At 45.9% G+C, this 17,529-nt stretch overlaps 2 protein-coding genes across 3 annotated transcripts in view; both read left to right on the plus strand.

Annotated features, from left to right (window-relative positions):
- LOC110980959 (ubiquitin carboxyl-terminal hydrolase 9X-like) overlaps nt 1-13,413 on the plus strand; it is a 36,778-nt gene extending 23,365 nt beyond the window's left edge. For both annotated transcript variants that reach the window (XM_022238050.2, XM_022238051.2), the window contains exons 41-61: nt 159-332; nt 721-862; nt 1,667-1,752; nt 1,873-1,964; nt 2,288-2,429; nt 2,711-2,783; nt 2,934-2,998; nt 3,153-3,262; nt 3,651-3,823; nt 4,183-4,274; nt 4,559-4,700; nt 5,023-5,095; nt 5,283-5,434; nt 6,097-6,270; nt 6,703-6,864; nt 7,278-7,446; nt 7,895-8,097; nt 8,309-8,455; nt 8,612-8,737; nt 9,206-9,313; nt 9,866-13,413. In XM_022238050.2, coding sequence (XP_022093742.2) covers nt 159-332; nt 721-862; nt 1,667-1,752; nt 1,873-1,964; nt 2,288-2,429; nt 2,711-2,783; nt 2,934-2,998; nt 3,153-3,262; nt 3,651-3,823; nt 4,183-4,274; nt 4,559-4,700; nt 5,023-5,095; nt 5,283-5,434; nt 6,097-6,270; nt 6,703-6,864; nt 7,278-7,446; nt 7,895-8,097; nt 8,309-8,455; nt 8,612-8,737; nt 9,206-9,313; nt 9,866-10,162 — 2,902 coding nt within the window. In that variant the 3' untranslated portion in view covers nt 10,163-13,413. The remainder of the gene's footprint in view (nt 1-158; nt 333-720; nt 863-1,666; nt 1,753-1,872; nt 1,965-2,287; nt 2,430-2,710; nt 2,784-2,933; nt 2,999-3,152; nt 3,263-3,650; nt 3,824-4,182; nt 4,275-4,558; nt 4,701-5,022; nt 5,096-5,282; nt 5,435-6,096; nt 6,271-6,702; nt 6,865-7,277; nt 7,447-7,894; nt 8,098-8,308; nt 8,456-8,611; nt 8,738-9,205; nt 9,314-9,865) is intronic.
- A 272-nt stretch (nt 13,414-13,685) lies between these two features.
- On the plus strand, nt 13,686-17,451 carry LOC110980940 (D-beta-hydroxybutyrate dehydrogenase, mitochondrial-like). Its single transcript, XM_087146098.1, has 5 exons — nt 13,686-14,126; nt 14,422-14,556; nt 15,162-15,314; nt 15,850-15,983; nt 16,751-17,451. Exons 1-5 carry the CDS (start codon nt 13,847-13,849, stop codon nt 17,138-17,140), a joined length of 1,092 nt encoding a protein of 363 aa, XP_087002224.1. The 5' UTR covers nt 13,686-13,846; the 3' UTR covers nt 17,141-17,451.
- Nucleotides 17,452-17,529: the final 78 nt, after the last annotated feature.

A 17,529-nucleotide genomic window follows, 5' to 3' on the forward strand; every position in this document is an offset into this window, starting at 1 on the left:
TAATTGGTGAAAACACACGAACAAAACTCGACGGACCCATGATGCCAACCACATGGCGAAGCAGCGGTCATTTTTACGGCTGCGCCTGGTGGTCCCAGAGCAAGAAGGAAGAAACTCGGTCGATTGTTCATATCGGGTTTCTTTTGTCGTCATCACAGGCTTTGGGGGGAGCCGGTCAACCTCAGAGAGCAGCACGACGCGCTGGAATTCTTCAACAGTCTGGTGGACAGCCTGGACGACGCACTCAAGGCCTTTGGAGCCAACGCTGTCTTCGCCAAAGTGATGGGCGGTTCTTTTGCAGACCAAAAAATCTGTAAAGATTGCCCGCACAGGTGGGTCCATTCTTTCCACGTACCTTCCGCAGTTGTGCATCCGCCAGTAATCTCTAAAAATAACAGAAATAACACATCTTATGTAAAGTACAATATAAGTTGAGATTCCTCAAAGTGTTTAACAATGAAACAAAACACAATAGAGGCTTTGCATGGTAGCCATCTTGCAGGGCAGTTCTTTTGTTCCACTGGGAAACCTCCTTTGTGCATACCCTGTGGAACAAAAGCACTGGCCTGCAAGATGGCAGCCATGCAAACTCCCTACAGGAACAATCCCAATTAGTCTTGGAAGGGCTTGGTCAAATGCCACATTAAACAGAAAGTTTTTCTAGGTTTCTTTTGTTCCTTGTCACCCGAAATTCTCATCTTTTTTATTTGGACGGAGCAGGTATTCCCGCGAGGAGTCTTTCACCACCCTGAACGTGGATATCCGCAATCACCAGAACCTCATTGACTCCCTAGAGCAGTACGTCAAGGGGGACCTGCTCGAGGGCGCCAACGCCTACCACTGCGAGAAATGCAACAAAAAGGTTAGCTTGTCTGAGCCCGTCCAGACTCGCGATTCCCACACACTCCCACGACACTGTCAGTTACGATCAAAGCGTTGGGCCTACTGTTCAACAGTATTCAGCCCCCTCCCCCCCCCGAAATGGATCGCGTTTAAAGTGGAAACACCACGTGACCTTACCTCTTATGCTTGTATCATTTTTTTACTGCCTTGTATATTATTTTGAAGCAATCTCTAGAAAAAGTGAACTGGACTTCCCTTTCAATCCCCCAAATGCCATGTGGCATACTTCATTGGAGCAGTTTCCTCTTCTAGCTGGGGGCTAGCTCAACCCGTTGCACAAAATTGTTCCTTTAATTCTTCTAGTCAGGGTTTTCCTGGTCAGGGTTGTACTGATTTCGTTTGAGTTTCCCCGCAAGTTTGACACGGACCCGTACACCGTGGGGAGTCAGGGTTGGCAAGGTAGTTCTTTCCTCGCCTTCCACCTCTGTGGTCCCGGGTTCGATTCCCGGCCCGGTCCACATGTGGATTGGGTTTTCAGTCCCTACCTGACTCCGTGGGTTTTACCCAGAATATTCCTCTGGGGTTTTCCTCCCACCTCTGAAACTGTAACTGCTTCTCACTGTCTCCCCTTTACCGATGTTGGTGAATGTGGGTCGTTTGGCGGCTGCCCGAGGAGCCCTTGTATGCCATCGGCTCAACCATGTTTAAATGTATTCATTGTTCCACACTTCATTGTACAGCGCATTGGAACATATTTGCTTGAAATTTGCGCTTTGTAAATGAATAAATTATTATTATTATTATTTCCTAAATATTTCTGTAGGTTGATACGGTCAAAAGGTTGTGCATTAAGAAGCTACCTAGTGTGTTAGCAATCCAGCTGAAACGGTTTGACTACGACTGGGAAAGGTGAGTATCTACAAACGATGAGTGGTAGAGGAAGAGTTCATCTGAACAGCGTTAGGATTGGAGTCATGGCTACAGGTACATAGGATTTGTGGCTCATTTCCTTTCTTTTTGACATTTCAGGGAGTGTGCAATAAAATTCAACGACTATTTTGAGTTTCCCCGCGAGTTCGACATGGACCCGTACACCGTGGCTGGACTCGCCAAAATTGAGGGTAAGCAGCCCAAACCCCCTAGAAAACCTGTAAAATCTCAGGCCAAGAGTTGCAACTGAAGTTTCGAGGCAGCGGGATATCATAAACATTCTAGTGTTGTGGTCAAGTCCGTTGCTAGTCCCTCAACCTCCATATTAACAAGTCCATCTCAGGTCAGCCAGTCTTGAGCTGGGCTCAAGCTAGTCGGGTGACCCGCGATCGAAGCATTCCCCAGTCATCGTTCATCCAACCGGTCGTGTCACTGGACTCAGCTACAGTACCGATCCATTCTCGGTCTCAGACGTTCCCTTGTTTCCATTCCTGTGGCATCTCTCAATGAACAGGTCAAGTGATCCACGACGAAAGGGAGAGCAGCGATGAGAACGAAGAGGAGACGCCCCGCAGCACCAGGTACCGGCTGGTGGGCGTGGTGGTGCACAGCGGGCAGGCCAGCGGCGGCCACTACTACTCCTACATCCTGCAGAGGTGAGCCCAGCCACTGTCTACGAAGCTTAGCCTACGCAGAGATCAGAGCATCTCACAGTAGGAACAATCGTATGATTGCGTTCTGGACGAGCAACATTCCGAGCACAGTACACCAAGCCTAATAAAGTCTGAGGCATTTAATCCGCTCTAAAAGGAACGAATGGGTCCAACAGGAAATGGTCTAAATATCCCTCACGTCGTCGTTAATTTGAAAATTTTCACTGCCAGGCATCCTTGTTGTGCATAAAACCAATCAGAAGTTTTCACTTCTTACATGACAGGAATGACAGTAATGGGAAATGGTATAAGTTCGACGACGGGGAAGTGACGGAGTGTCGTATGGACGACGATGAGGTAGGCCGACAATTTGAACAATTATTCTGTGAGTTAAAAAAAAAATTGTCTTTTTTCAGTGTCCAGAGAGAGAGAGATTCAAATTTAGGACGTGAGTGTTTCGAGAACATGGCCAAAGATACAGGAATTCGGTCGTTCTTTCTTCGACAGGAAATGAAGAACCAGTGCTTCGGAGGAGAGTACATGGGAGAAGTCTTTGATCACATGCTCAAGAGGTAACACCATCAAACTCCAACAGTTTGTATTTTCGCAGCTAACGATGAAAACACGAAGCGTGAATGAGTAACATAAATACTCAAAATAGGCCTGCGTGCTGATGATGTTACCGTATCGTCATTTGTGGTTTCTTCTCTTTTGGATATTACCCAGGATGTCTTACAGGAGACAGAAGCGCTGGTGGAATGCCTACATCCTGTTCTATGAGCGCATGGATCCACCAAAGAAAGATTTGGAAAAGTCCATTGAGAACCTTACCATCAGTAAGTCCATGATTCCATTGATCGATAAGCCGGAACTCCATGGGTTGTATACCTAAAAGAACTTGTGGAATGGAGCGGGATTCGAACCTGCCGCTAGCAATATGCTGTACTGATGCCCCACCAATAAAACTTAGTCCTGAATTCAGCTTGTACAAACGTTCAGTTATCACTCTTGGTAGTCTTGTCCCCGGTTTTGCCCTCGACCAAACCCCATCTTAGCCTAAATTCAACTTGTTTCTAACACGCTTAGTTTAAAGTAACTACAGAGGGAACCATAGGTGAAACCCTTCATCAGTTCAGTCGGTAGAACACTTGACCTGCATTGGATTGGTTCCAGGTTCCAGTCCACCTCAAGTCAGTATTTTTTTTTCTATGCGTTTCCTCTCAGCTCCCAAGATCCTACTGAAGATGCCAGCCTCCATCCAGCGTCGAGTCCGGCGCCAGAACATCCAGTTCATGCACAGCCGCATGCAGTACAGCATCGAGTATTTCCTCTTCATCCGCAAGCTGGTCACGTGCAACGCCACGCTCTTCAGCGTGCCCCAGGGACAGGAACAGCTGGTACGTACATTTTTCCGACCACCAAAACTTGCTCATTTTGAAGTCGAAAGTCTGTTGAGGCTGTACAAGATGTACAAGAACCGTCCACTATGACGTGATTCCATGGACTAGTGCATCAGCGACCGAGGGCGCTGCTAATGACACCATTTAGCGTGTGGAATAAAAAATCAAAATATACTTGCAGATTTAATGAGCTTTACTTCAATGCAGAAATCACCGCTAAGGGTGTAATGTAATTTCCGAACAGCAAAATGTTCCTCTGTTAATTAGTTCCAGCTGACAGCCTTTTTCTATTTTTGTAACTTTTGCTTTTGTTTTTCCTAAATTCAGAGATTCTTTCTTTGGTTTCAATTTCACAGGGTCCTGAGGCAGAAGAGCTTGCCATGATTAGTATTCAGCTCGCATCCAGATTCCTCTTCAGCGTAGGCTTTCACACCAAGAAGACACTACGGTAAGCTGATTCCAGCCCTCCCTTGACCCATCCACATGACCACACTAATGACCCCCCACCAGTTACCCTAGTGATCCTGTCTATGATCCCATCTATGACCCACCCACAACCCACCCCCAGCCTCACTACTGCATCAACCTACACCTGCCAATTTCCCCACCCTCCCAAGCCTACCCACCTTCCTCCGCCCTCCCAAGAAGCACCTCCACCTACATCCACCCTAAGCTCCGCCCGGCCTCTGCCCAACCAGGCCTTAGAATGACCACTTTTTGTTATCGTCACAGGGGGCCAGCCACCGAGTGGTACGACGCACTCTATGTTCTACTACGGAGCAGCAAAAACGTACGCCGGTGGTTTGCCCAGAACGTCCTCTTCGCCCACACCTCGCGGTTCTCCGAGTACCTTCTAGAATGCCCCAGCTCTGAGGTAAGAAGAGAAGTTTCTAGAAGTTTGTGTACCTGAGTCCTTTAAAACAATTTGTCTTTGCACTATGATTTTTGTAAATTCAGCTCTAACCCTTCTCTATCCTTTGAAATCTGTGGAAAGGTTGCGGAAGACTTTGCAGGTTTAAGGAAGGTGGAGCCCAGCCACTCTTATTACACATGACACATGATCCCCTCTTGAATATGCAAAGAACAGGCACTTGGTTTCCTCCACATTTGAGATTGTTGAGGATCCTGGAACTTTTCTGTAGAAATTGACCGGATACAAGGGTTGAAAGTTCATGTCGTGCTTTCTTTTGTGCTAGGTACGGAATGCCTTTGCCAAGATTATAGTAATTCTAGCTCACTTCTCACAGCAAGATGGACCTTTCAGCCCAGGTAAGAAATTTGGAACTCCTTTTTTGCGGGAGCCGACAGTAAAGACAGTGTATTCGTATAAACGCTTGCCCACCATTGGTTTGCACCAGGGGTGCTACGTCATTATCACATATCAACCAGCGCCTGTCTACCATAAACACGGTCTGCATCACTTATCCAGAGCAATTTTCTGTCTCTACAATCTCAGCTGGTCAAGCCTCGGACTCCACCAGTACCCTGAGTGACTACCTGCTCCATGCCGTCCTGTCTCTCCTCAAGAAGGAAGTGTCGGAGCACGGCAGACACCTGACCCAGTACTTCCATCTCTTCCAGATGTACGCCAACCTCGGCATCCCGGAGGTGAGGCGGCTCTTCCACCCGCACGTCTTTCTCCTAAACTCGTAGCAGCATTCTGGCCAGTGCATTTTTTTTTTTTTAGCCCCAGGCGTTCAATTCTCCCGGTTCATGCTTCAGGTGGTCAGATCTCCCTTCTGGGTTGATCTGGAACTAAAGTGAAAGCTTTGGTCGATAGCAAAGCTAGCACTTGTTGGGTTGGTGGGGACAATGTTATAAGACGACTAGGAAGAGTTTGTCAGTCACTAGGGAAGGCTTTCATACAAGGCGCATACTGGCATCGTATACAGTAAGCTGTCGGTGCATGTGTGGTTTAAGCGGTTATACGCACGTTGGTTTCTTTATCCTTTTCTTGTTGGCTGATTCTGCATCAGTTTGATATGTGTTTATACTTGCCCTTTTTACTGCTTTTCCGTCAATTTATTATAATCATGCATGATTGGATTGAAGATAGATGGATTGCTGAACACGGATCAGTCATTGAAGTTTGTCTCGACACTCACAAGCTTTAGACTAGAAGTTGCTGGAAGTGGGAAGTCTGTCCGCTGTCCACAGCTTCTGTCGCTAAATAACGGAATATTCCACAAATGCCTTGGATTCTCTGAGCTCTGGCTGCATTGAGTGCACAACTGCTCTAAACACAGAATTGGTGCTTTTGCCTTTTCCAGAGGACCCAGCTATTGAAGTTGAATGTCCCGGCTACTTTCATGCTCGTAGCGTTGGACGAGGGGCCGGGACCGGCCATCAAGTACCAGTACGCCGAGCTGGGCAAGCTCTATTCGGTCGTCTCCCAGCTGGTCCGGTGCTGCGACGTGTCGTCTCTCTGCCAGTCCTCAGTGGTGGTACGTTGGCATTGTTCGCTTTAATTGTTTTCTTCCAAAGCTCAGCCGTGCCTTCATCTCTGGCCCGATCTTGAGCATGACAATCAGTCCCAGACGTTGGCTGTTGCAACAAAATGAAAGTACTGTGGTCTCAAACGAGATAACTGGACGTTATTGTGGGAAGAAATGAAGCTGTGTTGAGCCAGAGCATCTAAAGTCAGGGGACACAATTTGTGAAAGCCAAAATCCAAGAAGAATCTCCATTTAAGAAAAATTCCTCCACAGCGCCATCTGCTGTTCATGCCCAAAGCCAATACAAATAGTCCGCTGTAATATTAATGAACTCAAGAGACCTCATTCCTCCAATGTCAGTTTTTTTTTCACCCACCCTAAGTGTTCTGATTTAAGTGGGAATAATGTGACAATCCCCCGTCGCCCATCTGTTCTTCCTAGGGTTGCGCACCGAGAGAGAACCCCCACGGCGACAACGTCTGCAGCAAGCCCATCATGGTCATCCAGCAGCAGGTGGCCGACCAGCTCTTCCTGAGAGGCGGCTACGTCAAGAAGCTCATCGAAGACTGCAACAATTCTGATGAGACCACCAAACTTCTCAAGGTACGGCCGTCTTGCCTTTCTCCACAGCGTGTGATTGCTGCCTTGTAGGAAAGTGGATCCACAATAGACGTGGGATTTGGAATTTTCACAGATTGAGTACCTGGATTCCCAAGTACCAGGGAATACACATGGTTTACAAGGTACCTGGATTTCAAGGGCTTTGGATTCCAAGGTACCTGGATACCCAGGTACCAGGATCCTAGGGCACCAAGGGGCCTACATTCAAAGGTACCTGACTTCAAGTTAGCCAATCAACCATAGTGATTAGTTGAGTTGTGAAAAGTCCTGAGAAGGCAGCACAAGTCCTGAAAAAGCTATTTTCACCACGTGTGTCAGACAGTCGACCAATGGAAATGATGCATTCTCTCATAAATATGTATGAAGTGGAATGATTTCCTCCTTCCTTCTGACAGTTCTGCAGCTGGGAGAACCCCAAGTTCTCCTCCATGGTCCTAGGCGAGCTCCTGTGGCAGGTGGCGTACTCCTACACCTACGAGCTCAGGCCCTACCTGGACCTACTCCTCCAGATGCTGCTCCTGGAAGATTCCTGGCAGAACCACCGCATCCTCAATGCTCTCAAAGGTGAGGCGATGACAGCAGGTTTGTGTATTTCGTGATTTTTTGCAGATTCTCGGGGGGGGGGGGATAAATACATACCAAGCAGCAGTGAAGGATGGTGACTTCTGTGTCGCTTGGTTGTTCATTGGTTACCCATACGCCCAGTCTCTCACTGGCCGAATCCATACAGAATTCAGTTGGATGTGCAGTTTCATTCAGCTTTTTAACTGAATGTTCTCAGAGTGGTGAATTTCAGCTGAATGTGCACAGAAGGGCAGTTTTCAACTGGATGTGCACATCATGACAGTTTTCTGCTGAATGTGCACAAATCAATTACAAATGCATGGATACAACCACAGTGAGACTCAAGCGTGGTTTAAGTGCCAAGTTCATCTAGATTTCCCCATTTCACTTACAGTTAAGATTCCCTCACGGTTCTACACAGCTTCCTCCACATACCTTTCTTTTTTAGGTATTCCAGATGATCGGGACGGCCTGTTTGACACGATCCAGCGCTCCAAGAACCATTACCAGAAGCGTGCCTACCAGTGCATCAAGTGCATGGTGGCGCTCTTCACCAACTGCGAAGCGGCGGCCCGTCTGCTGGCGTCACACGGCGACCTCAAGCGTAAGTGGAACTGGTCAGTGGAGTGGCTAGGCGACGAACTGGAAAGGGTAAGTCGACGGTCCCACTTTTACCATTGAACAAAATCGCACAAAGGAAACTGACCAGGTCTTGCTTTAAGTTAGTGCCAGGTTGACAGAGAAAAATTTACCATGCCGTCATTCAAACCAAGGACAAGAATCGAATCCTACTCCGGTCAGTTTCTGTGATTCATCATTAGTCACATATCGAGAGAAGTAATTTTTTTTCATCCCAAAACAGAGGCCATATTCAGCCAATGCCCAGTACACCTACAACAACTGGTCCCCGCCGGCCCAGTCCAACGAGACCTCCAACGGTTACTTCCTGGAACGCTCGCACAGCGCTCGCATCACCCTAGCCAAAGCCTGCGAACTCTGCCCAGATGATGTAAGTCCACGTCTTTACTTAGTACATCAGGATTTCAACATTTATTGACCCGATTTTTCCAGGCCAAAGTCTCCATTTATTGTCCATTTTTGTACAGTTAAGCTCTTATTGGTAAATAAAGATAAAATATTGGAGATAATGTTATTTACACTTCAGGAGCCAGAGGATTTAGATGCCATTGACGAGCAAGAAGGGTCCCCCCAGGACGACCCGCCGGTACCCAACTACCAGCAGCATCTACCACACCTGCAGCAGCCCAATAACCAGCAGATTGCTTCACAGGTGAGACCCAGAGATTTGAGGACCAAAAAAGACAAACAAAACCTAAAATAACTTGACGGAAGGTGGGCGGGGCCTAATCTGCCAGATAGGGGTTCAGAGTCAATTTGTGGATTGGCGTGGCTGGCGTTCATGGTGCGAGCAAAGTGGTCAGTGGTACCGTGAAATGAGTCTGGGTTGACACTAACCAGTTCAGTTTGTGCAGTTGGCAACTGTCCGATGAGCATTAGTGTCAGCTAGCATATCTTGGTACTTTGCAGTGCCGTCGTTTGTGGTCCGAGCGTAGCACATGAAGTCTCAGAGCAGTATCTTGCGAGTCTGGATTCAAACCCTCTCAGAGTAACTTGACATCCTTGTCCGTGGCCGAAATGCCTCGTAGCTGCTTCCTGCTGCCAAATCAGCGTCAAGCTGGTACCCTGTTACCCGACAAACCCACTTTGAAGAGACTTTTCTGATTCCTGTGTGCCCCAGGTACCGGAAGAGGAAGGTTCGCCCCAGGAAGATGCGCCCATCACCAACATCCAGCAGCAGAACAAACCACAGCCCCCGCCAAACAACCAACAGCACGTGACTGCGCAGGTGAGTTATTCTGCATGTTCAGAAGTGTATGTTTGGCGATGGCCAGTGGTCCCCACCAGCAGAATTGAGTGAATTCTCCAGAGGAAGCACATGGCCTGCAGTCAGGACGAGGTTTCCAGTTGGAGTCCCGCCCAAGAAAGCTCTTGGCATTTTTCTCACAGTCTCCCAAGAAGCAATGAGCGTGCATTATCAATGCCACAACACTGAGCAAAATTTCTCAACAAATCCTCCATTCCCCGGTGCAAAATTTGACTGCCAAGCCGAAGACGTTTTGGCCTGCCTTCGACAGCTTAGATCACCTCCAAGGATTGAAGTTATCAGAAATTAAAATGGGAGAGGTGGTTATGGGATCTTTGAATGTCCCACAAGGTGTTTTCTAGCAATATTCAGAGGACTGTAGTGAATACGACTCAAACTCAGTGAATACAGTGACTTTGTGAAGAAAAGAAAGTCGTTTTTACTCGGGTCAGAGTGGTAAGTATGATGATTTTTTTTCCCCGGTGGGAACTGTCGTTTATGTTTCTTATTGGCTTGATTCGTTGCACGCTACAGAACAGCCAACTTCAGCCACAAGTGCCCAACAACCAGCAGCCGCCACCCTTCACCCAGAACCACCAAGCCAACCTCCACCGGCACCCCAACGCCATCAACAACACCTTGCACAGCCCCCCGAACCCCCCGGCCCACAGGGGGGGAGGCCAGCAACAACAACAGCCACAACAACAGCCACAACAACAACAACAACAACAGCAACAACCCCCACCACCGGGGGAGGAGGAGCTCTCCCAGGAACCCACCCACGACCCCGGTGACGGCTACCCTAACAACAAGGACAAGGAAGGTCAGTGAGACCCTCCGAGAGCTCCCTGGGAAGACCCTGTGACGTGGCAGGTTTTGTCGACGGTCGCAGAAGTTCCCGATCTGGCAGAAAAATTGACTAATTAGCATTAAGCAGCAAAATCCAGTGCCCTAGACATTGCTTTCGTTTTCATCAGACCCCTGAACCAAGATCAAATCACTGTGTTTGATAGAGCAACTCCGGTAAAAAAACAACCAAAAACAAAACAAATGGCTCGTTGTAAACTTGAAGCCAGATGAAAAGTAAGACTACACCCAGCACGCAAATTCAAACAAGAAGTAACTGGTTTTTTTTGTAAGAAATGCCAAAAATTTTGAATGCAGAAACTTAAAATACAAAAAAAAAGCTGTGACGAGTGATTGTGAACAGTTTGTGGGTAGTGCAAATATATTTATATATCTGAAACCTAAACAAAACTATCTTTGTGAGAAACTTAAGTGCACTTTTTTTTTTCAATTTTCACTGAATGCCTGGGTTTTTAGTGTAATGCCCACTCCAGCGAATTATAGCAATGCTAAAATCAAGTTGTGGCAGTCAGAGCGGCCTAAATGTCGAAGACACTCAAAAACAGGAAATTGATTTGTCATCGCAGAGTTTGAAACGCTACATTTGGCCAGTGAACACAGGTTCTCCAGTCCCTTCTTTCAAAGAACTTTGAAGAATATCGACACCTTTGGAATGTTGTACATAATTCAGATTAACGCTCTTCGTTTTCACCTTCCAGTTGGTCCATTTTTGCCTGTCTGGAGATTCTGATACAGCAAAGGTATTTTTTATGCCTGTTGGTGGAATACTTGAAATTAGATGAGCAGTCCTTTGCTCCTTATTTGTTTTATTCCAAAATAATTTCATTAATAAGGTGTTTATTTTTTGGCGGTGTCAAACATGGCATTAGTGAAGACATACTTGCCAGATTTGTAGAAGGTTGTTAACCATTTGGATGAAAAAAACATATTTTGTGTGCTCAGAATGTGATGACAGAATTATTCAGGATTTTTTTAAATGGAGCTTAGAATGCTACGGCACAGTGGCATTTTAGGTGTCGGACGCTTGCCAGGGTCCATTTATGAGCAAAAACTATGAGCAAAAACGGAGCATTATCTTTAACAGGGAAAACAGACGTCCAAATCCATTCGCTTTGTCAGGTGTTCTCAGTTTTTGTTTGGTTATGTTTTGTACTTAAGATGAATGACTTTGGCCATGGCAGACAAAGTCCTTATTCATGTTTCTTGTCCGTTGACTTTTGTCTTGTGTGCTCGAAATACTTGGTAATTTTCCAGTACTTTGCTGAAGGGCTCGCCTGGGATATAATTGTCATTTTGATATTCAATTTTTAAACACTGTTCCAGTGAAAAGAAAAGGCTTATTGAACGATATGAAACTTCTGCGCGGTAACTTCTGGGGCATATCACAGAAGTGAGTTTTCCCTTTTTTTCCCTTGAGTGGTAGAAGTTTCTGCAGGTGAAGTTCTATTCTGTAAAATTCTCGTCTGGACAATCCGAAGAATGTGCAGAATCTGTCACAAAATTGAGAAATTCTGGATGGTGAAATTCTTCAGACTGTAGAAGTTATTTGTGACTGGCAGTCTCTATACATTTGAGTTCTGATCTCGCTGTGTATTTCCACCGCATGGCTTCTATGTTGTTGCCATGGGTATTTGGGAGGAGGGGCGAGTTACTGCAGGCTGGTCTGTAGTGTTTTAGGGCCCTTGTCTGTCTGAGGAAACTTTAAAGATCCGCAGCTGCGCTCCTTTTGCCGGATGAGCGAGTTGGGCGTTTCAAAACAGCAGAATCGTTTGAGAAGAAAGCACGCGCGTAAGTCCACAGAGGGCCGCGTTGATAGGACAGATCGTGCAGGTGCATCCGAATGACCTGGGGACACGCTTCACTTTTGGCGGGTGCTGTTGGAAGACCAGACTGGCTCAGTCTGCACGCAGGCTGATGGGTAGAATACTTCTTGGGTTCATGTCGAAACTTTGGTCTGCATGGTAGTCTTCTTTGTAGGAGCTTTTTCGTACTTTCTCTGCCCTGCACACTTTCTTTCGTTACCGTATGTATTATAATCCTTCTTCAAGGTTTCAGAACACCTTTAGTCATTTAATACTATTGTTATGCTCATTGCTTATCATTGCTTACCCAGAACACAGGCATAGAGAAAGTTTGCTTGGTCTGCCAGAACTTTCTGTGTTAGAGTCACATTCAGATGAAATCCACTGTAACAGTAACAACTGTGGGTTAATTTTTACTCTGTCTAGAGAAAGTCTGTGGTCTGCAGTCCGGTGGCCTTGAAAATGTCGGGCTGCAAAAACCATTACCCTGCTGGTGGGATTTTCTCGTACCCATCTCCAGAAGAATCTTTATTTTCTGGTACATCATGAATTAGATTTGATCGATTGAGTTCAGTTATACAAAATGGTGAATATTGTATGATCTATGCAGGGTTGTGTTTGGTTATTATTTTCTTCAGAGATCATTTCCAATTTTTTTCCCTTTTCATTTTGTGCTGTGTTTATGTACATTGGGGAAAGTACATGAAGAGTTTTGCTCAATTTGGCATCTTAATGAAACTGTTGGTTGCCATGGCAACATTCAGTTGATCACACCAAAATTTTTTATATGCATTTATTTAAGAGAGATAAATACTTTGTTTTGAGCGAAGTTTGTTATCGTAACTAAAAAAAAAGAAGAAAAACCCCTTTGATTTGGGTTCTGTACATAAGTTTAAACAAAATGGAAATAACACAGCAAGTTAGTAATGTTGTATATGTGTCATTGTCATACAAGTGTAGCCAGAAACATGATGTAATCATTAAGACTAGCCGCGCCCTCAAGTCGCACCGAGCTTTCGTAGTTTAAAACCTAGTTAGCCAAAACTGTTACTGGCTGTGTAATTTATATAACAAGGAACACACAGGTTATGAAGTGCAAAAAAGGACCAGTGATTTCTGTGTATAAAAAAAACGCGAACTACTGGTTGTTATTTTATTGGAAGCCTTAATTGTTGAAGCTGGTGTTTTATAGCATATTCTTATGATTCTTAATAATAGTAACAGGAAAAAAACGCACGGATATTTAAAAAAAAATGTAATTCAGATCTATAAATTTCAGTTGGATAAAAAGGAACCGCAGTAGTGAACCTGTGATAAACGAAGACAAATACGAACAATGATCTATTGTTTTGAAAAATGTACATGTACAATGGAATAATAAACAGCTGTGGAGCACGCGATTTCCCTGCTCAATTTGTGGCCGTGCCTAGATTGTTTTTCAGCGTCGATCTTGAGGATTACCGAGCCATTTCTGGAACTTGTCCTGCATTTCTTGGGATGTTGTTTGGATTCGTAGTCGGTGTTCCGAGACTCGAATTTGGCTGGCAGTCACTCCTGTATTTCGCGCCCAAGAATAAGACGGAGTTCCATGGGTCGGAATAGAGTCGACTTGAAAAAAAAAGTCCTATGGGGCTTTCATTATCGGCCTCGGGTAAAGGTCGCGAACCTGAGCAAACAAAGTCGGGGGGTGGGGGCTTGGGGTATTTTCGTGTAGCTGGCATACATTTACCAATAATCATTCCCCGGTACTGACTACTTTGTTATGCTCAGCACTTTGTCACTTGGGAATAGTTGCAAGAGCAAAGCAACATTTTGAGTTGGCCTTGGAAGGCATCTGAGATCAAGAATGGCTGTTGATAAATATACCCATTTCTACGCCTGGACGATCTTGTCTCTGGCGGCTTTGGCGGTGTATTGGGCCGAGGACAGCGTAGCTGCCAAATTCATCGCTGGTGTCCTTGCCCTGGCCGGGCTGTACATCGGCAGCAAGCTCATGCCCAGGGGTCGCGTCCACCCCGAGGGTAAGGCAGTGTTTATCACGGGGTGCGACACGGGGTTCGGCAACGGTCTGGCGAGGCGGCTGGATGGCTGCGGCTTCACTGTGTACGCCGGCTGCTACACTCCAGGTGAGAGAATATACCAAAATTTGACAAATAACTGACTAAAAGGAGTCTGGTGGATGTAGCTAGCCTCTTCATTTACCGATTGCTGTTGGACCTACCGCATCAACTTCTGATTATTATATCGATTCACCGATTGATATGCAATCGATAGGTGGATTGGTTGATCGTCTGATCCTTCAACTGGTTGAGTGATGATCGGTTGATCACTGATTGACTGATTAACTAATCAGCTGATATGCGGCTTTTTTGACAATTGACACTATTATGATAACTGCGCCCAATCTCTGCTTCTCTCCAGATGGCCCAGGTGCCCAAAGGCTCGTCAGGGAGTCTTCGGGCAGGCTGACCATCGTCCCTTGTGACGTCACGTCCTGTGAATCTGTGGCAGCGGCGAGGGACACTGTCAAGGCTGGCCTACAGCGGCAAGACTCCGGTACGCCCATCACCCAAAGGCCTTGCATCGCTTTTGCCCTCTACTCACGAAGAGAATCTCTCATTTGACTTTTATCCCCCCACATTTAAGTTCCGTAAAATAGGAATAAGCTTTTCTGAGGGTTTGCCAGTTGTCAGAAATTCCATTTTGTTTCATAGCCTAAAGTACTAAAAAAAAAAAAAAAGATACATATGTCGTCCACTGTAGGAACTCCTATTCATCTGAACACAGTTACAATGCAAAGGCTTGATGCTAGCCCCACAAATAGGGTTGTAGAGGCTCGCTCTTACAATCTGTCTCTTATCTGTCGCCACAAGCGAGCCACTACAGCCCTATTTGTGGGGTTAGCTTGATGCATACCCAAAAATCCCTTCATTTAGGTAAGTTGTATCCTCAAATAACACACTGAAACGATGTATGTACATGAAACAGCCGTTGACGTCTGGAGGAGCTTACGCCTTGACAAGCATTTTTTTCAAGTCAGTGTACCTCATCCAACAGTGTTGCGGTGGAAAACAATGGTCGTGTGTCAAAACTAGCTGTTGTAAGAATGGCAGTAGTAAAAGAGCCGCCATAATTCTCGACTTTTGTCTTCATTTTGTCAGAGCTATTTGCGGTGGTCAACAATGCAGGTATATGGCGCTGGGGTCCAGTTGAGTGGACGCCCGTCAAGCAGTACAAGGAGGTAGCTGAGGTCAATGTGTACGGGATGATTCGAGTTACTCAGGCCTTTTTGCCACTCATCCGCAAAGCAAAGGGTAAGCAGTCGAGGGTACCGTGTGATCAGATCAAGAGCTTCCCTATCAAGCGTATCACTGATAATGAATGACACAGACTTAAACCCCATCGTGTCATAATAATTGTGGGATTTTGTGGTTTGCAGCCTAGCATGAGGCTTATGTAACCGCCAATTGGAGGCAGCTACAGGCATGAATCTCTGTGTGGCCAGGTGATATCACGATTTAGATGGCGCATCGTCGTGCTTTTATTCAGCCGTGAGCCATCCTCACGGTCGCCTAACTGTCCTTTGTTCATTACAGTGTCCACATACGAATTTCAGAGGACCAAAGACATTTTATGGGTCAAAACACTGCAAATGCAAGTGAGACCACCTCAAGATGTAAAGACAGTTTTGCTGATTTTTTTTGAATGAAACAGAAGCACATTTTTGCGATGCCGTGGATGGTTCACACGCACCCACGCAGTTACCGCATCCGACCTGCATTCTTCGGTCAAATTAGGGGTGTCTTCCAAGAAGATTGAAGCCCCAACTTTCTTTTGAAAACCTGACAGGTCGTTTTGTGAATGTCAGCAGCGTTAACGGACTGTGGACCGGGCCTTGTGTCTCCAGCTATCACATGACAAAATACGCTGTGGAATCCTTCACCGATGCACTGCGACGTGAGATGAACCCATGGGGTGTTAAGGTGCGTGGTAACATTTTTCATATCAGGAGCCCCGAAACTGAGGGCGCTATCTGCCTCAAGCAGGAGCACCTCCTCATTAGTTGAAAAGAGCCATATAGGTTGGGAGCGTTCGTTTTGTCGGTAGCGATGCGACCGTAACGCGTGCATTTTGTGGTCGTTCGTGAACCAGCGAAGTTCATTTTCGACCAAGGGAGCCTCCGTTTCTAAAAAAAAAAATTCAAAAATGCGCCCTCTCTTGGTCCAGCGCAAGATTCATAATTATTATAGGCTAAGGTTAAGTTCGAGCGACGACTGTAGTGACTATAGTTCGATTGACACCGCTCGAATTATGTATGGTTTGGATTATCTAGTCGACCCTTTATAGGCCTAGGTGTATGTTCGTGTCGCTGCTTATCAATAGCCGATTTTGTTTATCATTACAGAGGGAACCATTCACATGAATATAATAATTATTTATTGTACGAGATTTCAGCGACTATGTACGCAGCCAACAGTGAAATGTGAATAACGTCGGTGAGATTATTTTTAAATGACCGACTAGGGTCGTTCAAGTGTAACTGAATGGCGCATGCGCATTGTTAAAAAGCAATTTAATACTGGGCGAACTTACCCTAAGGTGTAAGCTGACTGGCGTTGTCGTGCGCTGACAGGTGTAATGTTAAAATCTTTTCCGATAGGCCTACCCGGTGGGATCTTTTGAAAAACGCATTTCGGGAGCACGGTATAAAAAAAAAACTCGGCCTAAATTCTTGTCTTCCAATCACCAGGTCGTTTTGATAGAACCTGGCGAATACGGGAAGTTGACCAACATCGCCTTGCATTCCCGTGAGTCGCTACTGGCCATCTCAAACCCGCTTTGGGACGGTGCGAGTGCCGACGTCCAAAGAGACTACGGGCGGGGCTACTTTGAAGGTTACGTGGCGCGACTGCACCAGGCGCGCGAGGATTGCTGGGACGACGTCACACCTGTCTTGGACGCCATGTTGGACGCGGTCGCCTCTCGCAGACCTAAGCATCGTTACATCATCGGGGAGCTCTCCACGTACTGCACGGTATACAAGTTCATCCTCTTGCCGTCGTGGTTGACAGACGGCACATTTTATAAGCAGGACACCTTGTACCCAAAACCGGCCGCTTGTAGGGAAAAACAAGACTAATCTTCATGGGATCTTTTAGACTTGGGTCCTCATTAATCAGTATTAATGATAGAATTCTATGATCCAGGCTTTATCATAAGGGTTGAGGGCTCTACTGCCACTTTGAGTGCAGTTCCTAAAAAAAAAATCTTGCGGTTTGACCAAAAATGAAAAATTCAAAACAACAATTAATGGCACACCGATTATTTTAAAGTTAGTTTATTCTGAAGACGAGTCTATTAGGACACAAGAGACTTTTAAATTCTTTTTCCTTGCTTGTTTTTCCCTTAAAGCCACAGCAATATTCCAGAACCCTCTGCCAAGTGTAAAGAATATTCGAAAATAATGGTGATCCCCATATAGAGAGTCTGTTGATTTACCTTTCTCACATAAGTCTGGCATTAATGCAC

The sequence above is a fragment of the Acanthaster planci genome, linkage group LG14 (genome assembly GCF_054643075.1).
Source record: "Acanthaster planci isolate LZ-2023a linkage group LG14, COTS_SCS, whole genome shotgun sequence".
Lineage (NCBI taxonomy): Eukaryota > Metazoa > Echinodermata > Asteroidea > Valvatida > Acanthasteridae > Acanthaster > Acanthaster planci.